Source organism: Globicephala melas, chromosome 20 (assembly GCF_963455315.2).
Source record: "Globicephala melas chromosome 20, mGloMel1.2, whole genome shotgun sequence".
NCBI classification, from domain to species: Eukaryota; Metazoa; Chordata; class Mammalia; order Artiodactyla; family Delphinidae; genus Globicephala; species Globicephala melas.
Window position 1 is genome coordinate 37,022,536 of NC_083333.1, and position 23,845 is coordinate 37,046,380.

Genomic DNA, 23,845 nt, shown 5'->3' on the forward strand with positions numbered 1-23,845 from the left:
GAAGACATGAACATCTTTATAACTCTTACACATTACTTTCCATGAGGAAATCAGTGTGGCTTTTAAGGCAATGAGTACATGAGCCAAATTTACCATAATTTTGGTGTTGTTGACTAATATAATTGTTCAAGATATACCAGTAAATGTACAGGGTATCTAACAAGGAAGACAGAACACTTTCCCAGTGTTTACTCATTGTAATTTACTCATGTGTCTTGTCTATCCTGATCTAACTTTTTGGATAATTTGTATTAAATTTTAAAAATTAGCTTCCCAATGTATTGTCCTTTCTTGAGGCTGTTCTCAGGTCTTCAGATCCTTTGGTGTTTTCTCCTTGGGGGTAAAAAGATCAAAAGAGAAATATAACAATACTGATAAATAGAATTTCAGCCTCAAAATATTGGCTTTGATATGTACTGGTAGCAGTTACAGGAAAGGGGATGTCAAAACACCCCAAAGTCAGTTTGAGTGTAAGGCGGAGACAAAGACCACAGCCATTCTGTGGTATTCCAACAACTCCCAGAGCCGAGGGATAACTGAGCTGTGGCTTTATTGCCAATACCTCAGACACTCCATGTGATTGACATCTCATGGCTGCCCGTACCCCTTTTAGCCTAGTAAATATATAATTTCTTTTGAAATAGTGAAATTCCAACTTTTCCACATTTTTTTCCTACCTTCCTTTTCATTTTATATTGTAAGCATAGCATATACAATTGACTCTTGAACAACATGGGATTTAATCCACGTATAATGTATAGTCAGCCCCTCCCTATCCACAGTTCCTCCACATCTGCAGATTCAACCAACCACAGACTGTGTAGTACTTTAGTGTTTACTATTGAAACATATCCACGTATAAATGGATCCCTGCACTTCAAATCCAAAAGTTGTTTGAGGGTCAACTGTATTTGTACAGTCCAAAGTTACTACCTGATAGCATTAGGTAATTATTAGTTATTCATTGTCATTTTATTAATTGTTTCTATTTCTTTTATCACAGGGGTGAAATATATATATAGAGTGAGAAAGTGAGAGAGAGTATGGTTTTCTGGAAACAAGCTTCCAGCATACACTGCGAAGTTAAGCAGATATTAACTACATTTAAATTTCCTCTTAGTTGTCTTCCTACTGAACTTATGTACCCTTGACCCTTAGGTTGAAAACTTGACTCTTGGTACTATATAATGTTTTGCTGTGCTTCTGTTCCATGGAGTCATTAGGTCATTTCCCTGTCAGTAGGCACTTTACTGCTTTGGGTCTGTTAAATATCTTAATTCCTAACCCTTCCCTCCAAAGCAAATTCTCCAAATTTTGCCAAAGCAAAATCTCAAAAGCTGATTCTCTTAATTATTTTTTTTCCTCAATCATACGAGTGATTTTGGTTTTTTGGGTTTTTTTGGTTTTGGTGTTTTGGGTTTTTTTGGTTTTGGTTTTTTTAAGGCCAAAAAATGCATTTATTTGGGATTTGTGAGGACTGCAGCCCAGGAAACACAAATCCAAGAAACACTTAAATGTGTTCCATAAATGAGGTTTTTTTCAAGTTGGTCATCAGAAATTTTAGGTGTTTCATTAAAATGAAATGGTGCTGCTTTTCAGGCTGGTGCTGTTGGTTAAATGTTGATAATATATTTTCATTTTTCTTCTCATTAAGATTGAGTCTGTTTCTCAACCACTGGAAAACCATGGTGCCTCTGGTCATCCTTCAGAGTCATTGTCTACTAAATCATGTGGAGCATTGAGACCTGTCAATGGAGTTATTAATACGTAAGTTTTATCTCTTCTGCATACTTCTTATACTCAGCAGGCTTGTTAAAGATGGGTTTGAGACTCTTAGTTATCCCTAGCCAGGAGTAACCCTGGTTTAAAGAAGCAGAAACCTTATCACTTCATAATATTGTGCATGCCTCCTACTGTAGCAAGTATATTTTAAGTAGCCTCCTAATGTATTTTCCTGTTACTTACTGCGGCCTAAAATCGACTCAGCATGGAGAAAAATTAAAGTCCTAAAGTTATTATGAATCGTTGTGATTGGTCCTGTCTTGGTAGAACTCCTCAGAAATATTTACATAAAATCCTCTGCTGTAGAACAGATTAGATCCCTAAAGGCTGTAAATCTGCATTTATAAAAGATCGAGGAATCCTTCTGCAAGTGAACAATGAGTACACATCCCTAATAGGCAAGTTTCATAGGAGAACTGATTCTCAATATATATTAAAAATATTCTTACCAGTTGCAATTTTCTAGACTTTTAAGAATTCATGTTTTTGTTGTAGAAGAGAACTTAATCAGTAGAACCTGAGTTCACTTACTGACTTTTGCATTTTTCAGACATGGTAGAGTAACATCCACCAAGAGCACCTTAAAAATAAGCACAGATACTGCATAGCCACTTAGATTAACAGACATCAGCATCAAGAGGTGACCTCTGTGTGCTCTAGAACACATGTTTGTGTCTGTGAACATTTGCAAGTAGAGGTGGTTGAACAAGTATTAAAGGCTTTGTTTCCTTATGTCTTATGAGAAGTGAATATTCTTCCTTCCCCTTGTGCAGTCTTCAGCCTGTCTTGGCAGACCACATACCAGGTGACAACTCTGATGCTGAGGAACAATTGCATAAAAAGCAAAGACTGAATCTAGTTTCTTCATCAACTGATGGCACCTGTGTGGCAGCCCGAACACGTCCTGTGCTGAGCTGTAAGAAACGGAGGCTTGTTCGACCCAACAGCATTGTGCCTCTTTCCAAGAAGGTCAGTACCAGTGAGACTTGGTCACTGTTAAACAGTGAGCCAGATGCTCAGATAGAGGGTACTAGTTTCTTGCCAGCTTTGGTTCTTTTAACCAGTGTTTTCCAAACTTGGCTAACCACCAAGGCTTCCTGCAGAGCTTTAAAAAATACTAGGTTCCTGAGCCCTGTTTCCTAGAGATTCTGGTTTCGTTGCTCTGGAGTTGGGCCTGGGAATCTTGTTTTCAGAAAACAAAAAGCTCCTAGGTGACTCTTCAGCCAGGTTTGGAAACCATTGGCTTGAGATTTTAATAGAAATGGGAGAGAGCAAGTTGGAAGTTCTGCCATCAACACTTTGAAGGAGAGCAGTGTGTATTCTCACTTATACTGTTATCCCTGAAAATGGCAATGTGGAATGCTTTCCTTTTAAATAAGAATCTCCATTAAAATTTCTAAGTTGATGATACTAAACGAATGTTTGTCTTCACAGACAAAATGGAGATTATTTTACAACTATAGGAAACTTGATTGCTGACTCTTCAAATAGCAGGGTTGGATTTAGTTCAAAACCAACGAAATAGTACTCCAGTGAAAATAATACCATGCAGTGATTAAGAGCATTAACTTTGAAGAGGACAGACTTGGGTTTGAATCATGGCACTGCCACTTAGTAGTTTGTGTTTGGGGCATGTTAACACCCCACCCCACCCCACCCTGCCTCAGAGATCTCATAGGGTTGTTTCAGGATTAACTGAAATGTATATAATTTGCTTATTGGGGTATCTGGCTGCTAAGTTACTAGTATAAGATGACCCTTGCTGTTTACACTTTTATTTTTATTAATTCACTCATTCAACAAATCTTTTTTTGAGTTCCTACAATAAGCTAGATCTGTTCTATGCACTGAGAATACAACACTAAACAAAACAGACAAAAATTCTTACCCTCATGAAATAATCTAATGGGTAGAGACAGAAAATAAAGCAATAAAATGAAGTATATGGGGGCTTCCCTCGTGGCACAGTGGTTGAGAGTCCGCCTGCCGATGCAGGGGACACGGGTTCGTGCCCCGGTCCGGGAAGATCCCACATGCCGCGGAGCAGCTGGGCCCGTGAGCCATGGCCTCTGAACCTGCGCGTCCAGAGCCTGTGCTCCGCAACGGGAGAGGCCACAGCAGTGAGAGGCCCGCGTATCGCAAAAAAAAAAAAAAAAATGAAGTATATGGTATGTTCTGTAGTGTTAAGTTCTGGGGAGAAAAATGCAGCAGAGGAAGGGAATAGGGAATGGTGGGGAACTCAGTTGTAATTCAGCCTTGATACATTTTTTTATTCCAAGTCTTTGGAGATGTGAAAGATAAGAAACTGGGAAGGAGTGACCAATGAAGCAGAAGGAAAACCAAGAGAGTGTGGTATGTGGAAGGCAAGTGAAGAAAATGTTTCAGAAAGGAGGGAATGATCATCTCTGTTAGATGCTGCAGATGGGTCAAGTTAGGTGAAGACTAAGAATTGACCATAGGATTTCGTGGGGCTAGGGTTGCTTGAGACCTTTGTAAGCAGTTTTGTTAGAGGTAGGAGAGTGAAATTCTGATTGGATCAGGTTCAGGAGAGAATGGAACGGAAAGAATTGAGGGAACCATCATAGATAACACTTTCAAAGAGTATTTCTGTAAAGGAGAACAGAGAAATAACCTGTTTGACTGAAAGAGAATGTTTCTTAAGATAATGCTATTACAGTATATTTGCTGGTGAGAAAACTGAGGACAAGGGAGAGGAGATAATTGTTGGAAACATTAATATTTGGACAGTAGATTTTCACTGCTTGGCTTTTTTTGTTGTAGTATGCATTTGGACTGTATAATTTTGCCATGATCATTCATTCATTCATTTATGGCTGTGTTGGGTCTTCATTGCTGCGCGCAGGCTTTCTCTAGTTGCAGAGAGCGGGGGCTACTCTTTGTTGAGGTGCGCAGGCTTCTCATTGCAGTGGCTTCTATTGTTGTGGAGCATGAGCTCTAGGTGCGTAGGCTTCAGTAGTTGTGGCTCGTGGGCTCTAGAGCACAGGCTCACTAGTTGTGGCTCACAGGCTTAGTTGCTCTGCGGCATGTGGGATCTTCCCAGACGAGGGCTTGAACCCATGTTCCCTGCGTTGGCAGGTGGATTCTTAACCACTGTGCCACCAGGGAAGTCCCTTGCCATGATCTTTTTTTTTTTAAAGGAAATTATTATTAGTGAAAATTAACTATTAGGCTGTACCATTTTTCTCTTGTCTATTCCTCAGATTGCCTGAATTACCAAAATACCAGAAAAGAATTTGGTGGGTTTCTCATATTGACATTTGAATCAATTTTTTATTAATAGTCATATAAATCTAAATTATTTTCTGAACAGTTTTGAAGAGTTGATATTGGGAAAGCAAAGAAAACAGTATATTACTGTTATGTATAAGAAAGTAGATTTTGGCCATGCCCTTGATGCTTTTAACAAAAACCTACCAACAACATCGCCTCATGGGGAAATAGTGTCCTTTCTCTGTTTCAGCAGTTGCTAGCCATGGTGTCATGACATCTAAGGGTGTGATAAAATTTTTCTGAAGTATAGATTGGCCTCCTGGATTCCTTTCTTTGTATCTGTGAAGTAGCAAGGCTTCTTTGTTGCAGTTGACAGTAATTTGTTCTTGTTCATGCCCCAAAACTGATGTACTTTTGAAGGTAGTACATATAAATGTTTAAAACAAGGGGGAGACATACAAAGCATACTAAAGACCCTTTGGTTCCAATGCCAGTGTCTAAAACAATCATTCTGACATGCAGAAGTAAACTGCATGGAAAATAAGACAAATAAGTTTAGTTTGGGAAATAAACCATTTGCTGATGATAGCAATATTGCTGGAGTTCTGCCAAAATTGGAGACAAAGGCCATTCTCTCTGTCTTAGTTGCTCACTGTGTCTTCAGTGGATCCTTGCTCAGTGATATTTGCTGTTGAGCAAGTACCTTGCCCTCTACCATTTTGAGGTGATGGATTTGCCAAGCAAATTTATTCAGCAGTTTTGGGTCCCCACGGTGTTCCAGTACACCTGGGTTTCATTGGTGAACAAAAGTCCTTGCCCTCATGGAGCTTACTTTCTAGTGGCAGAGTACTCAGAAATCACCCAGTGCTTAGGACAATAGCCTCTAAACTTTTATGGGAGTGTTTTATATATGCATTATAAAACACATACAAAATAAATTTTGAAAGGCTGAGATAAAGTAAATAGAAGTAGAAGCCCTAATATTTTATTTACAAACTGTCTTCAAGTCAAAAGAATTTTTTAAAATACTTTAATATTCTGTGATTAACAGATAATGATGATAGAGCCTTACTTTCAGAGAGGACTTCCTCCATAACCACTGAATTGGTTTTTTGGGTTTTTTTGCTTTTTTGTTTCTTGTTTTTTGTTTTTTTATTAAACAAATGTGGCTTGGATTTTGCACTGAGATTTTTGGAATGTCTTTAAATTATGATGGATTTCAATTCATTTTTGTTCTTGGCAAATTCTCTATCAGATGTTGCAGTGTCTGTGAGCCAATAAAAGTAACACATTGCATTGCATTCTGATTACCACAACATATACTAAGATTTCTAAGTTAATTTTTTTTAAATAGTGCTTTATTTTCATAATTAGAAGGTGAAATAATTACCATTTCAAATAGTTAGACAGAGTTGAATATTTCCTATTTTGGTGCTTTTCTCTTCCCTGAAATGTATTCAAAGCCTTGTTTTGTTTTGTCTTTTTGAATTTTATTTTATTTATTTTTTTATACAGCAGGTTCTTATTAGTCATCCATTGTATACATATCAGTGTATACATGTCAATCCGAATCTCCCAATTCATCACACCACCACCACCACCACCACCCCCGCTGCTTTCTCCCCTTGGTGTCCATACGTTTGTTCTCTACATCTGTGTCTCAGTTTCTGCCCTGCAAACCAGTTCATCTGTACCATTTTTCTAGGTTCCACATATATGTGTTAATATACGATATTTGTTTTTCTCTTTCTAACTTCACTCTGTATGACAATCTCTAAATCCATCCACGTCTCTACAAATGACCCAATTTCATTCCTTTTTATGGCTGAGTAATATTCCATTGTATATATGTACCACATCTTCTTTATCCATTCGTCTGTTGATGGGCATATAGGTTGCTTCCATGACCTGGCTATTGTAAATAGTGCTGCAATGAATATTGGGGTGCATGTGTCTTTTTGAATTATGGTTTTCTCTGCGTATATGCCCAGTAGTGGGATTGCTGGTAATTCTGTTTTTAGTTTTTTAAGGAACCTCCATACTGTTCTCCATAGTGGCTGTATCAATTTACATTCCCACCAACAGTGCAAGAGGGATCCCTTTTCTCCACACCCTCTCCGGCATTTGTTGTTTGTACATTTTCTGATGATGCCCATTCTAACTGGTGTGAGGTATTAGATACCTCATTGTAGTTTTGATTTGCATTTCTCTAATAATTAGTGATGTTGAGCAGCTTTTCATGTGCTTCTTGGCCATCTGTATGTCTTCTTTGGAGAAATGTCTGTTTAGGTCTTCTGCCCATTTTTGGATTGGGTTGTTTGTTTTGTTAATATTGAGCTGCATGAGCTGTTTATATATTTTGGAGATTAATCCTTTGTCCGTTGATTCGTTTGCAAATATTTTTTCCCATTCTGAGCGTTGTCTGTTCGTCTTCTTTATGGTTTCCTTTGCTGTGCAAAAGCTTTTAAGTTTCATTAGGTCCCATTTGTTTATTTTTGTTTTTATTTCCATTACTTCAGGAGGTGAATCAAAAAAGATCTTGCTGTGATTTATGTCAAAGAGTGTTCTTCCTGTGTTTTCCTGTAAGAGTTTTATAGTGTCCAGTCTTATATTTAGGTCTCTAATCCATTTTGAGTTTATTTTTGTGTATGGTGTTAGGGAGTGTTCTAATTTCATTCTTTTACATGTAGCTGTCCAGTTTTCCCAGCACCACTTATTGAAGAGACTGTCTATTCTCTGTTGTATATCTTTGCCTCCTTTGTCATAGATTAGTTGACCATAGGTGTGTGGGTTTATCTCTGGGCTTTCTATCTTGTTCCATTGATCTGTATTTCTGTTTTTGTGCCAGTACCATATTGTCTTGATTACTGTAGCTTTGTAGTATAGTCTGAAGTCAGGGAGTCTGATTTCTCCAGCTCTGTTTTTTTCCCTCAAGACTGCTTTGGCTATTCGGGGTCTTCTGTGTCTCCATACAAATTTGAAGATTTTTTGTTCTAGTTCTGTAAAAAATGCCATTGGTAGTTTGATAGGGATTGCATTGAATCTGTAGATTACTTGGGGTAGTATAGTCATTTTCACAATATTGATGCTTCCAATCCAAGAACATGGTATATCTCTCCATCTGTTGGTATCATCTTTAATTTCTTTCATCAGTGTCTTATAGATTTCTGCATACAGACCTTTTGTCTCTCTAGGTAGTTTATTCCTAGATATTTTATTCTTTTTGTTGCAATGGTAAATGAGAGTGTTTCCTTAATTTCTCTTTCAGATTTTTCATCATTACTGTATAGAAATGCAAGAGATTTCTGTGCATTAATTTTGTATCCTGCAGCTTTACCAAATTCATTGATTGGCTCTAGTAGCTTTCTGGTAACATCTTTAGGATTCTCTATGTATAGTATCATGTCATCTGCAAACAGTGACAGTTTTACTTCTTCTTTCCAATTTGTATTCCTTTTATTTCTTTTTCTTCTCTGATTGCCGTGGCTAGGACTTCCAAAACTATGTTGAATAATAGTGGTGAGAGTGGACATCCTTGTCTCGTTCCTGATCTTAGAGGAAATGCTTTCAGGTTTTCACCATTGACAATGATGTTTGCTGTGGGTTTGTTGTATATGGTCTTTATTATGTTGAGGTAAGTTCCCTCTATGCCCACTTTCTGGAGGGTTTTTTTTATCATAAATGGGTGTTGAATTTTGTCAAAAGTTTTCTCTGCATCTATTGAGATGATCATATGGTTTTTATTCTTCAAATTGTTAATATGGTGTATCACATTGATTTGCGTATATTGAAGAATCCTTGCATCCCTGGGATAAATCCCACTTGATCATGGTGACGATCCTTTTAATGTGTTGTTGGATTCTGTTTGCTAGTATTTTGTTGAGGATTTTTGCATCTATATTCATCAGTGATATCGGTCTGTAATTTTCTTTTTTTGTAGTATCTCTGTCTGGTTTTGGTATCAGGGTGATGGTGGCCTCATAGAATGAGTTTGGGAGTGTTCCTTCCTCTGCAATTTTTTGGGAGAGTTTGAGAAGTTTGGGTGTTAGCTCTTCTCTAAATGTTTGATAGAATTCACCTGTGAAGCCATCTCGTCCTGGACTTTTGTTTGTTGGAAGATTTTTAATCACAGTTTCATTACTTGTGATTGGTCTGTTCATATTTTCTGTTCCTTCCTGGTTCAGTTCTGGAAGGTTATACCTTTCTAAGAGTTTGTCCATTTCTTCCAGGTTGTCCCATTTTATTGGCATACAGTTGCTTGTAGTAGTCTCTTAGGATGCTTTGTATTTCTGCAGTGTCTGATGTAACTTCTCCTTTTTCATTTCTAATTTTATTGATTTGAGTCCTCTCCCTCTTTTTCTTGGTGAGTCTGGCTAATGGTTTATCAGTTTTGTTTATCTTCTCAAAGAACCAGCTTTTAGTTTTATTGATCTTTGCTATTGTTTTCTTTGTTTCTATTTCATTTATTTCTGCTCTGATCTTTATGATTTCTTTCCTTCTGCTAACTTTGGGTTTTGTTTGTTCTTCTTTCTTTAGTTCCTTTAGGTGTAAGGTTGGATTGTTTACTTGAGATTTTTCTTGTTTCATGAGGTAGGCTTGTGTAGCTATAAACTTCCCTCTTAGAACTGCTTTTGCTGCATCCCATGGGTTTTGGATTGTTGTGTTTTCATTGTCATTTGTCTCTAGGTATTTTTTGATTTCTTCAGTGATCTCTTGGTTATTTAGTAACGTATTGTTTAGCCTCCATGTGTTTGTGTATTTTACTTTTTTTTCCCTGTAATTGATTTCTAATCTCATAGCATTGTGGTCAGAAAGGATGCTTGATATGATTTCAGTTTTCTTAAATTTACTGAGGCTTGATTTGTGACCCAAGATGTGACCTATCCTGGAGGATGTTCCGTGCGCACTTGAGAAGAAAGAGTAATCTGCTGTTTTTGGATGGAATGTCCTATAAATATCAATTAAATCTATCTGGTCTATTGTGTCATTTAAAGCTTGTGTTTCCTTATTAATTTTCTGTTTGAATGATCTGTCCATTGGTGTAAGTGAGGTGTTAAAGTCCCCCACTATTACTGTGTTACTGTCGATTTCCTCTTTTATAGCTGTTAGCAGTTGCCTTATGTATTGAGGTGCTCCTATGTTGGGTGCATATATATTTATAATTGTTATATCTTCTTCTTGGATTGATCCCTTGATCATTAGTGTCCTTCCTTGTCTCTTGTAACATTCTTTAAAGTCCATTTTATCTGATATGAGTATTGCTACTCCAGCTTTCTTTTGATTTCCATTTGTATGGAATATCTTGTTCCATCCCCTCACTTTCAGTCTGTATGTGTTCCTAGGTCTGAAGTGGGTCTCTTGTAGACAGCATATATATGGGTCTTGTTTTTGTATCCATTCAGCAAGCCTGTGTCTTTTGGTTGGAGCATTTAATCCATTCATGTTTAAGGTAATTATCGATATGTATGTTCCTATTACCATTTTCTTAATTGTTTTGGGTTTGTTTTTGTAGGTCCTTTTCTTCTGTTGTGTTTCCCACTTAGAGAAGTTCCTTTAGCATTTGTTGTAGAGCTGGTTTGGTGGTGCTGAATTCTCTTAGCGTTTGCTTGTCTGTAAAGCTTTTGATTTCTCCATCGAATCTGAATGAGATCCTTGCCGGGTAGAGTAATCTTGGTTGTAGGTTCTTTCTTCCCTTTCATGCCACTCCCTTCTGGCTTGTAGAGTTTCTGCTGAGAAATCAGTTCTTAACCTTATGGGAGTTCCCTTGTATGTTATTTGTCATTTTTTCCGTTGCTGCTTTCAGTAATTTTTCTTTGTCTTTAATTTTTGCCAGTTTGATTACTATGAGTCTTGGCATGTTTCTCCTTGGGTTTATCCTGTATGGGACTCTCTGCACTTCCTGGACTTGGGTGGCTATTTCCTTTCCCATGTTAGGGAAGTTTTCAACTATAATCTCTTCAGATATTTTCTCAGGTCCTTTCTCTCTTCTCCTTCTGGGACCCCTGTAATGTGAATGTTGCTGTGTTTAATGTTGTCCCAGAGGTCTCTTAGGCTGTCTTCATTTCTTTTCATTCTTTTTTCTTTATTCTGTTCTGGAGCAGTGAATTCTACCATTCTGTCTTCCAGGTCACTTACCTGTTCTTCTGCCTCAGTTATTCTGCCATTGGTTCCTTCTAGTATATTTTTCAATTCAGTTATTGTATTGTTTATTTGTTCTTTAATTCTTCTAAGTTTTTGTTAAACGTTTCTTGCATCTTCTGAATTCTTTTTCTGGAAGGTTGCCTATCTCCACTTCATTTAGTTGTTTTTCTGTGGTTTTAACTTGTTCCTTCATCTGGTATGTAGCCCTCTGCCTTTTCATCTTGTCTGTCTTTCTGTGAATGTGGTTTTTGTTCCACAGGCTGCAGGATTGTAGTTCTTCTTGCTTCTGCTGCATTGGGTTTTTAATGGGAATTCCTTCAGAGAGAATTAATGCCATTACAGTATTGAACACAGAATTCCTCTTTTATCCCAGTATTTAACTCTTCATACATGTTATCTACATTCTTGATATTTTGGTCATGTGAATGAGATCTTTTTTGTTAGTGTTATTTTATGAGTTGGTTTCTGGGTATTTATTTTGTAATTGAACATTTTTCTGAACTCTTAACATTGTTTTGGTTGTTTGTTTTTAATTTTCTAGGTTGGCTTTCTGTCATCAGCAAGCAGTTTGACACCTCTTTATATACTTACTCCTTTTCCTTGTCTGGATTCACTTTCAGAACAGTGTTAAGAAATAATTGGTCGTAGTGAGACATCTCATTTCTGGTTTGAATGGCAATACTTTTAGAAGGTCACTACTAATTTTGATGTAGGACAACTGAAAATGAATTGGGACACTTAGAGTATCATTTGCCGTGCTCTGGAAAAGTTTAAAGATTTTAAAGGAAGGATCAATTTGTTTAAAATTTGTTAGAACTCAAGGTAAAAGCATCTGAGATTGGCATCTGTTCTGCAGAAAATTTTCCATCAGTTACATATTTTCAGATTTACTCATAGAATTTTAATAAGCGTTCTTACTTTTTAAATCCCTGTATCAGGAGTTAATATCCATTTCTCAGTCTTCATTATATTTGTCTTCTCTTTCTTGATCAACCTTGTCAGCAGTTTTTCTATTTTATTGGTCATTTCAAAGATCAGTTCTTTGCTGTTAACTCCTTCCTGTGGTCTTGTTTTTTCCCCCCTCTCTGCCTTTATTCAAATGCTCGGTTAATTTATTTTCTGTTCTTTGTTACATAATAACAGAAGCATTTAACTTTTTGAATTTTCTTCTGAGTGTATTTTTGGATAGCATTCCATAGCCTTTGTTGTGTGAAGGAAGTGGGTTTTTTTTTGCTGTTTGTAAGTTGCCTTTGAGTTTTTAAGTTCTTTTCCCAAGAGTTAAGAATTGAGTTTTTAGATTCTAAACGGTTTTTCTTTTTAAGCCTTTGTTATTAATTACTGATTTTTATAGCATTTTGATCAAAATGATGTTCTTATAGTTTCTGCTTATATTTGTGGTCTATTGTGTTGATTTTTTTTAAAAAAAACTTTCATTGGTGTGTAGTACAGTTTTATATATTTATATCTTCTTTGTGACTGTGGCTCCTGTCTCCAGTAGTTGTTCTTGCCTTACAGTTCTACTTTTCTTGATATTAATATTTAGTGTATGTGATTTCTCATCCATTTAGTTTTAATATTTTGTTTTCTGTATGCTTTTTGAAACAGCATAAAAGATTCAGGGTTTGGGGGTGTTTTTTGTTTTTTTTTAATCTCCTAAAAGTCTTATTTTAATGGGGATTTTATTAAATAGAGAATAGTTTTTAATTTTATATTCAGTTTTGAAAGTAGACTTAAAGGCTTATTTTGGTTATAACATTTCATTGTTTGTTGACAGTCCTTTTTATATCTTCATTTGCCCGTTCATTGAGTTTTTAATTTGCATTTGTGGTTTTTCAGTGATTTGAGCAACAGTTTGACTGTGTTTCAAGTTCTTAGATCATAACCTCTGTCCCTTAAAACTCTGTTCCACTGTCTTTTGGTTGGGGGAGGAGAGCAGTTGTTTATTCTGTTTTGTTTTGGCCAGTCTATGTTTCTTTCCTTTATATTGGTAAATGGTTCTACTCTATGCTATCCAGTATGGTAGCCACTATCCACACGTACCTATTTAAAATTAGGATAAAAAGTTCAGTACCTCACTCATACCAGCCACATTTCAAGGGTTGAGTAGTCATATGGCTAGTGGCTACCATATTTAGTTGCACTAATACAGAACTTCTTTACCATTGCAAAACTGCACGGGACAGTGCTTCAGAGTATTTTATGTAGCACTGTCAAGTTTTCTTCAGTAGTAGCTTTGGTTTTTGATTCCCTTAAGTTTGTAGTTGCCTGTTTTTAAGTATACCAATTATCTGTGTGTTATTGTTTCCTGTCCTTTTTATCTAGCTGTTACTACCTGCTCCACAGCATTGTTGTGATTATTAAATTAGATACAGGAAGTGACGGGCACATTTTGAATGCACATAATAAGTATTCAGATGTGAGCTAGCTGTTAACTTTTCTCTCACTGTTTTTATCCCTTTGGTTCTTCCATAGTGCAAAGGAATAAAACAGCTAAGTTTGTTGTCCACATCCTGTTTTGATTTTCTATATCATCAGTTCTAACCTATAGTTCCTTTTGTGTAGTTTTTTTTTTTTTTTTTTTTTTGCGGTAAGTGGGCCTCTCCCGTTGCGGAGCACAGGCTCCGGACACGCAGGCTCAGCAGCCATGGCTCACGGGCCCAGCCGCTCCACAGCATGTGGGATCTTCCCGGACCGGGGCACGAACCCATGTCCCCTGCATCGGCAGGCGGACTCTCAACCACTGCGCCACCAGGGAAGCCCTTGTGTAGGTTTTAATTGTGCTACCTTGGGTTGATATTTTCTTTTTTCTTTTTAGATTTTATATTTACTTTTTATGTCATCTTGTCCTTTCACTTTACTCTGTTACTTTATAGTAGAGGCTATGTTATCTCTTACTCTATTAGGGATGCCAAAAGTTTTCATTAATTGTTTTATCAAACTTGTTTAATAGATAGTTTTCCAAAAATATGTTTTTTCTGAATTTCTCAGATTTGCTTTCTTTTCCTTTGTTCTACAGTGTTCTACTTTAGTCCCCATGCTGAGGGTTTTGTTTGTTTTTTCCTTTTGTCATTCTTAAAAACTAAATTGATCTATCTACACTTTGTATTTATCACTAGGAAAAACTTAGTAGCTGACTGAATTAGTTTCCTGTCAAAGTTCTGGAGGCTAGAAGTCTGACATTGAAATCAAGTTTGTCAGCCCTTGCTGGCCTCTGAAGGCTCTAGGGAAGAATCCTTCCTTGCCACTTCCTGCAAGCAACCTTAGTAGTCCTTGGCTTGTAGTAGCATAATTCCTATTTCTGCCTCCATCTTCACACGATCACCTTCCCTGTGTGTCTGTGTTTTCACATGGTCTTATAAGGACACCAGTCATTGGATTCAAGGCTTACCCTAATCCAGTAGTACTTCATATTAAACTAATTGCATCTGCAAAGACCCTATTTACAACTACAGTCACATTCTGTGGTTCTGGGTAGGCATGAATTTTGAGGTAGGATCTGGGGAGGGGACACTATTCTCAGTACACTAGTTGTTGGTCCTTCTCTCTGCTGCTCATATGATGGTTGAACCCTTTTCTCACTTCTAAATCTAGAAGACAGATTGATAGGTGCTGTTCCCAATTCAGTTCCTGGGTTTCAGCAACTTTCAGACTTAATACACCTTTGCTCTGAAATAGTTGGACTTTCTTTTACTCCCACTGCCAGTTTTCTGGGGCTCTTCTATACCATTGAATTTATTGTGTGAAGAACTTAAGTTCTCTGTATATAGAAAAAATTATAGGTTTACCTGTCTCCTCCCCTGATTTTTTTAATTCTGTGAAGTATAAAGGAGGATGTAACAAAAATCGATGTATGTACCAACCTAAATGTTAATATTCAACATTTTTTTTTACTTCATGTGTTTTTTTAATATTAAAAGAAAATTATAGATAACTAGGGCTCCTTTTATTTTCTTCCATCTCCTTTACGTGCTTTCTTCCCCAGAGCTAACCACTATTATGAATTTGTGTATACTCCCAGTTCAGGTTCTTAGATCTCTACTACACATATATGTGTGCAAGAGCACAAAATGCAGTATTGTTTATTTAAAGTTTATATAAATGCTGTCGTTGTACGTATTCTGCAACTTGGGTTTGGTTTTTTGGTGTGTGTTTTTGGGAGGTGTATGTGTGTGTCTTAATTTACTGTTGTGTTTTCAAGATCTCCATGTTGATGTACAAAATTTTAGTTTAGCATTTGTAAATAATCCACATTTCCTAAAAAGACAGTATTTGTGTGGGTGTGAGTGTATCCATATCCTGTTTGTTGACTTCAGGGTTCTAAATTTAACTCACATCTTGGGCTTATTGTGTTCATATCTTCTATATCCTTTGGTCTGCTTCCTATTTTTTTTTTTTTTGGAATATGTTTGATATGTGCATTGTGTAAGTTTAAGTTACAGTTTGATTGCCATTGTAGCCTTAGGTAACACCTCTATCTTCACATACTTACCGTTTCTTTTTTGTGGTGAGAATAATTAAGATTTAGTCTCATAGCACATTTGTTGTTTATAATACAGTGGCATTGTCTATAACCACTGTACTCTGTATTAGATCTCCAGGACTTGTCTACTGGTAGTCAATTTATACCGTTAAACTACCTCTCTCATTTCCCCAACCTCACCTCCATTTCTTTTTTTCTTTTCTTTTTTTTTTTTTTTTAAATTCATATATGCTCATACAGTTCCAGGGCGACTGGTTAGGTACATCGTAGTTAATGATTATTATTTCTTCTTCATCTTCATTCCTTTCATCATTATGTTGTTTCCCTTTTGATCTCTATTAATTTTACTTTAAATGGGTTTCTTTGGTAAGTACTTGCTAGATACATCCTTTTCCATCTCTTTGTTTTCAGTTTTTCTGTGTCAGTTTGTTTTGATGTGTTTTAAAGAGGTGATTTAAATCCATTTATATTAACTGATTACTATCATGTTTGGAATCAGTAATTTCTCTTAATTTTTTTTTAATCCTTGCCTTTTCTTTGCCTTGTTTTTATGCCTTTCTGCTGTCTATTGGGTTAGTTGAAAGTTCTTCTCATCTCTGTCTGCTTTGGGAACAGTAGGACTTTAGAATGCCTCTTTATAAAACTCCAGCCTTGGGACTTCCTTGGTGATGAAGTGGTTAAGAATCTACCTGCCAGTGTAGGAGACATGGGTTCGACCCCTGGTCCAGGAAGATCCCACATACTGCGGAACAGCTAAGCCCGTTCACCACAACTGCTGAGCCTGCGCTCTAGAGCCTGTGCGCTACGACTACTGAAGCCCACACGCCCTAGAACCTGTGCACTGCAGCTACTGAGCCAACGCGCCTGGAGCCTGTGCTCTGCAACAAGAGGAGCCACCCCAATGCGAAGCCCACGTACCACACTGAAGAGTAGCCCCTGCTCTCTGCAACTAGAGAAAGCTCATGTGCAGCAATGAAGACCCAGCAAGCCATAAATAAATAAAATTGTAAAAATAAATAAAAAAGTAAAACTCCAGTCTTTCCTACCCATTATCTATAATTTATTTTTATTATTTTAGTTACCTTGTTTTTAAATCCCTCCCAAATTAGCCATTTTTAGGTTTATGCTTATTTACATTTACCAATACTTTTGCCATTCCTGTTCAGTGTTGCTTCTTGCATCCTACTCAATTCTTGCTGAATACATTTAGTAGCCTTCTAACAATGGTATAAGTTGTAAAGTCCTTATAAATTAAAAACATACAGAATTACATTTATGTGTGAAATGTGTATATATGTGTATTTGTGAATACACACACAGTTATATATTGCCTTTATTCTTGCATGATGACTTAGCTGCATGTAAATTTATATTTAGCACTTTGAAGATAATTTCATTGCCTTCCAATATTTATTGTTGAAAATTCTGATGTGAGTTTAAGTGTCATTTCTTTATAGATTATCTGTATCTTCTCTCTGGTAACTTAAATCTTTACCCCAACCCCTTCTGGTTTTGTTTTTATGTTTCACAATATCAAGGGACATAGTTAGATGTATGAATTAGTTTTTAGCCACTAGGTCTTGGTGTGCACCCTCATTCTGAGAGTTCTTGTTCGTCTTGAGTTTTGAAAATTTTCTAGTCATTATTTATTCCAATTTTTCCTTTTTTATTCTCTTTTTAAATATAGAATGTCTGTCGATTGTTGTTGATCTCATTCTCTCCTCCATATTGCTTCCTTTCTTTTTATACTTTGCAATTTCATATCTCTTCCTATGCTTTATTTCATGTAGTCTTCTCTGACTGTTCCTCCTCTTTATCAGTTTTTTCTCCAGCTGTGTTTAGTTTATTGGTAAACCTGTCAATTGGGTTTTTTATTTCAATGTGTACTTTTTTTTTAAGAATTTGTTACTTTTAGACACATCCTCTTTTTTTCATCCTGTTCCTGTTTCATAACATATATTCCTGCCATTATCACTATGAAAAATTTTAATATACTTATTTTAAAGTTGTTTTCTAATTGTTCTATTTCTAGCTTGCCCAGGGCCACTTCTTCCCATTTTTGCATGTACTGACTGCCTCATAACAGTCTGTGTTCTTTTATGATTTACAATACCTTTCATGGTGAGCTTATCTGGGTCCAGGGTGAGGGAGGCATGCTTTGTTTAGGAGTCTTGTGATCCCTGGACTGTGAAAGTGTCCTTAAAGCACAGTTTTCCATTAGCTTCTGAAGAGACTTCAGGAATCTAGGTGAATTTGGAGTGGCAGATTCTCAAGCTTAAGATCCCTGCACATAAACAGGTAGTATGAATTTGGACCTCTTACATGAACATGGATCAGGAGGGGACTTTCACTTTCTCCCTGTTGGCTTTTTCCACAAAAGTCCCGGAGTAGGTGTTAAACTTCCTTGCCACTTCGCTGGGTGGTTGACCAAGACCAGCCTTGGCTTTGCATTCTTTTTCTGCTTCTTGCATCTTGCAATTTCTTTTTTAAAATTAATTAATTAATTAATTAATGGCTGTGTTGGGTCTTTGTTGCCGAGCACGGGCCTTCTCTAGTTGCTGTGAGTGGGGGCTACTCTTCGTTGCGGTGTGCACGCTTCTCATTGCGGTGGCTTCTCTTGTTGTGGAGCACGGGCTCTAGATGTGTAGGCTTCAGTAGTTGTGGTGCATGGGCTTGGTTGCTCCACGGCATTTGTGATCTTCCCGGACCAGGGCTCAAACCCGTGTCTCCTGCATTGGCAGGCAGATTCCCAAACCCTGCACCACCAGGGGAGCCCACATCTTGCAGTTTCTTACTCCTGATTCAGGCCTTTGGCAGAGTGATCATGTATGTGGACTCCTCAGAATAGTGTTTTGTTTTGTTTTTGTTTTTTTAATTTTTGGCTGCATTGGGTCCTCGTTGTTGCACGCGAGCTTTCTCTAGTTGCAGCGAGCAGGGGCTACTCTTTGTTGCAGTGTGTGGGCTTCTCATTGCGGCAGCTTCTTGTTGCGGAGCACGGGCTCTAGGTGCGTGGGCTTCAGTAATTGTGGCACACAGGCTCAGTAGTTGTGGCTCGCGGGCTCTAGGGCGCAGGCTCAGTAGTTGTGGCTCACGGGCTTAGTTGCTCCACAGCATGTGGGGTCTTCCTGGACCAGGGAACAAACCTCTGTCCCCTGCGTTGGCAGGCGGATTCTTAACCACCAGGGAAATCCCACACTTTTTTAATGCATGAAAGACATTGGATTATAGGGGAAACTGAGTATGTTGAAACAGTTGTTAAAATATAAACTTGTGGTTTATTAATTGCTTTATTAATGAACTAAATAACAGGATTTAGCAGCAGGTATAGTAACTGTCATGATTTCAAAGTAGTGATGAGCTCTTAGATAATTTGCAGTATCTGCCACCAGTGTAATGTGATGGGTGAATCAATTTGGAGAGCACTTCATGCCATATATGCTCCACTCAGAGATTCATAAAAGACGTTAAAGACTTAAAAGCCTTTTGTTTAAAAGAAAATCTTTTGTTTCCCCAACTTATTTGACAAGGAAACCTTGGTAAAGTAATACTGATTAAGCATGCTCATGAATTACTATGATTCCAAGAGAAGCATTTCAGAACATCTGCTTCCTGTTCTGTAATCTCTTTGTAGGTGATGTTTGGACGCTTGGCAATACTGAAATTTAAATTTTAAAATGAAAGCTTTAACCATCAACGTTTTCCATTTCTTAAAATCTCATTCTAAAATTATGAGTAGATGAAGTAGATGTTTTTAATTAAGTATGCCAAAGTAAATATAAAATACAGAAACTTTATTTGCAACATTGATTTACTGATCCCATTTTGTTTTCAAACATAGTCTGAATAAGTTTATAGGGAAATAAACTAATGAAAGGTCAGTCAGCGACTTTCCTGGCGGTCCAGTGATTAAGACTCTGTGTTCCCAGTGCAGGGGGCATGGGTTCAATCCCTGGTCAGGGAACTAAGATCCTGCATGCTGCACGGTGCAGCCAAAAAAATAATAATAATGAAATAAAACAAGTAAAAACAAAAAAAAGGTCAGTCAAATGATTGTACATTTTCTTTCATTATCTTATGTATTTGCATTGATTGTTTTAATTGCTGTGCACATACACTTGATTTTTATGTTGCATATACATACTTAATATCAGTGTACTTGGCATTTTAGATGCCACATAAGAAGTGATGCCATGGTTTGCTTAACCATTCCACAGTTCATTTTTTACTATTATATACCAAGTGAGCCATGAGTGTTTTGGCACAAATTTCAGAATCTCTACCTTTTTCATTATCATCTTAGACAAGTTCCTTGGGGGTCTACTTTCCAAGAAATATTTACCAAAGTCAAAGAATCTACTGTTGTTAACAGTTCTGCATATTGCAGGTTTAGGCTATTTTAAGATTGAATCAGGTAGTACCATCTTCAGTATTGTCGGTGATTTTTGCCACTGGTAATGCTTTTGACTTTAACAGTGATTCCTACAGTTACCAGAGACTCCTCTGTTCAGATTACCCAGACTCCATAAATGATTTTTAAAGTTTGTTTGAATCAAGATACAGATAAAGTCCATACATTCCAGTAAGTCTTTTAAGTCTGATTTTATAGGCTTCCCCTTTATTTTTTTCCTTGCAATTTAAACAGGTTTATGGTGTGCTTGGATGTTGTTTTCTTTGTGTTTTCATTTAGCTTGGGTTTTGCAGTTTCTTAAGTCTGTGGATTAGTGTCTTTAATCATTTTTAGCACAAACTGAACCATTATTTCTTCAAACATTGCCCTTGCCATATTCTCTGTCTTCTTCTCTCCTTATGGACCTCTGATTACAAGTATGTTGGATTTGATCACCGGGCATGTACATTCTGTTCTGTATTTCCCTGTTATTTTTTTCCTCTGGTCCTCAATTAATCTATCTCCCGGTTCTCTTATCCACACTTCTGGTGTGTCTAATAACGATGCCAAATTCGTTTTGAGTCAATGTTGGATATTATATATTTAAAAGATTTTCGCAGCTCTGATGCTCTCTTTCCCCAGAACAGATTCACCTTCCCCTGCTAGGCATATAGAATGGGAGCCGAAAACGTGACTGCAGTTGGGCACTGAGCTGAGTTGCAGCTAGGTTATAGTTTTGTTTGTTAGTTTGTTTGTTTTAACATATTTATTGGAGTATAATTGCTTTACAATGGTGTGTTAGTTTCTGCTTTATAACAAAGTGAATCAGCTATACATATATCCCCATATCTCCTCCCTCTTGCATCTCCCTCTCACCCTCCCTATCCCACCCCTCTAGGTGGTCACAAAGCACCGAGCTGATCTCCCTGTGCTATGCGACAGCTTCCCACTAGCTATCTGTTTTACGTTTGGTAGTGTATATATGTCCATGCCACTCTCACTTCGTCCCAGCTTACCCTTCCCCTGGGTCACAGTTTTGATAAGGCTTTGTTTCTCTCTGGTCCATTCTTAGGGCATAGCCTTGTTTCTTACTCCCATTTCCAGATGAGAACCTGATTCGATGACCAGTGCCCTTCCCCCTCATGTATCCTGAACTCTAATTGTAGTCTCCTCATCAAAGTGAGCCTGCCAGAATCTCTCTACTTTCCAGAGGCTTTCTGCTTAGCTTCTTAGCCTCCTGCCCATCACAGCTTCAGAATTTTCACAGCTTCAGAATTTTCCAAATGCCTTGGGAGCAGGAGTATCTGACATGTGTCATTCTTAGTTTCCTGTCCTTCCTTTTCACTGGGAATTTGGCTCTTCAGGTCTCTAAAGTTGTCCCTTCAGACCTACAAAAGCATCAGAATCTCTGCTCATTTCTCTGTCCCCAGAAGTGACCCTCTACCAAGGCACCAAATTCTAAGCATCACTCAGAATCACCCATTGTCCACAGGAAGAAGCAGCTCCACACTTCATGGTCCTACACGCTCTCTGAAATCTTGACTCCTTGATAGTGTCACTGCTTTAGCATTTCTCTTGTATCTTAAAGTTGAGTTTGCTTTTTTTTTTTTAATTTGGACTTTCTAGTTCTCAGTAAGAGTGTTGGTTTGCTATAAACTATCCATCATACCCCTTTTCCTTGCAATTTATTTGTTGAGAAAACTGGGTTATTCCAGTTATTTATCCAGTGGCTTACATTTTTCTGATTATATCCCTGTGGTATAACTTTCTCGCCTCTTGGCACATCTAACAATGTTTTTTTTGGATGTTGGGCGTTTAATTTTACGTGGTTGAAGTATAGGGATTGCATTTTCTTCCTTTAAAGAGGCTTTGTTTTGTTGGCAGGTAAGTTACTTGAGGTTCAGTTTTTCCTTTACTAGGGAGAGTGTAGAGTAGCCTACTTTAACTCCACTAGTAAATCAGGATCTTCTGGGGTCTTTTTTGAATGCTCTGTGCCACTTGGCTGGTCGCAATGGAGAAGTCTCCCTGCTTGTGTGAGCTCGGGGAACTGTTCAGTTCACAGCTCCTTCGTTGTTCTTTGCCTGACCTGATGGAGTTTCACCCTGTACGTGGGCTTCTTAGTATTCAGCAAACACTCAAGGAAATCTCATGAAGATTTCTGGAGCTCTTTTTCTGTATGGCTTCCTCTTCTCAAGAATTCTGCCTCATAATTACCAGTCACCTGAGCCTCTGTACTTCAGTCTCTGGGAGTGTATTTCCTCAACTCAGTGAAACCATCACGCTCTGCTTAGAATCCCTCACCTGCTGTGCAGTCTGCAGTGTGCCTCCAGGCAGAAAGCCAAGGCAGTCACAGGCTACCTCATTTGTTTCTGTCTTAAGCTGTGTGTTGTCCGGTTTTCTAGTTTATGGCTAAAGGATAAATACGAGCATTCTATAAGAGAAAAATGCCCTTTTATACTATTGGTTTACCCTTAAGTACAGTTTGTGCAGAAAGAAGCATGATTCATGTTACTTTATCTACCAATTTTCAAACAGTAAGTTGATTTCCTGCCATCTTCCAAGGGCAATCAATAAAGTCTTTGTGGAGGGGGGGGTGTATGATTATGAAGTCATCGACTTAAACGTATTTGAGTTATTCAAGTCATTGAAATTCTTTTCTATGCTCAAATTGTCATTTTTGATTAGTGGAAGCCTCCTCAAGCTTGCTGTTGAGTTCTTTTTTTTTTTTTTTTTTTCCTTTTTGCTGTTGAGTTCTTTTGACTGCAGTAGTCTTGAGACCTTTCTTCTCTCTCACCATTAATATTTAATGGGAGCCTGTGCGTTGAAGTTTACTAGGAGGGATAACCATAATTTGAGCTGCATGGTTCTCAATGATTTTTGACCCACCTGCCCACCCCCAAGAAACATTTGACAATGTAGTCATTTTTGGTTGTCACAAAAGGTGGGGAGGAAGGTGTTACTTGCACCATGAGTAGAAAGGTCCGGGAAGCTGCTCCTTATTTACAGTGCACAGGACATCTCCTCCCAACAAAAAAATTATCCAGCTCAAAGTGTCAGTAGTGCTGTTGTTGAGAAACCTTGACATATACTAATTTAGCTAGCATTTGTATAGTGTTTCAATAGTTTGAGAAATCATATTACATTTCCCACAATCCCATGAAATTGGCATTATTGATCCTTTAATAACAGATGCGTAAATTTGAGGAGGTCATACAACTAACAAGAAACAAGAATTTGATATCGATGATCTTTATGGTTGATGTCTTTTTTTTTTCTCCCCCCATTATAAGTGAAGACAGTGTACTTTGTATGACTACAAAAATAACAGAGTTGAGACTAGACACTGTTCCAAGTGATATTTATTCTCAAAACAGCCTTATCAGATAAGCAGCTGTTATTATGGATGAAGCCATTACTTAACTTGTCTAAAGTTATACAGCTAGTAAGCAGCAGAGTTAGGGCTCAAACCCAGACAGCCTGGCCCCATTGCCTACACTTTTTTATTTTTTGCGTTACGCGGGCCTCTTACTGTTGTGGCCTCTCCTGTTGCGGAGCACAGGCTCCGGACGCGCATGCTCAGCGGCCATGGCTCACGGGCCCAGCAGCTCCGTGGCGTGGGATCCTCCTGGACTGGGGCACGAACCCGCGTCCCCTCAATAAAGTCTTTGTGGCCTGCCGATGGACTCTCAACCACTGCGCCACCAGGGAAGCCCTGCCCATACTTTTAACTACTGTATGTTGACACATAATTTTTCTTTTACAGTTTAAACATGTTTGTTTTATCTTTAAATCTTTAATACCTTTGGAATTTATTTTGATGTGAA

The 23,845-nt window shown here is 37.7% G+C and overlaps 1 protein-coding gene across 4 annotated transcripts in view; it reads left to right on the forward strand.

The window, feature by feature from the left end:
• Positions 1-23,845, forward strand: part of KANSL1 (KAT8 regulatory NSL complex subunit 1) — a 171,356-nt gene that overhangs the window by 123,956 nt on the left and 23,555 nt on the right. For all 4 annotated transcript variants that reach the window (XM_060290584.2, XM_030850034.3, XM_030850039.3 and 1 more), the window contains 2 exons: positions 1,655-1,767; positions 2,556-2,751. In XM_060290584.2, coding sequence (XP_060146567.1) covers positions 1,655-1,767; positions 2,556-2,751 — 309 coding nt within the window. The remainder of the gene's footprint in view (positions 1-1,654; positions 1,768-2,555; positions 2,752-23,845) is intronic.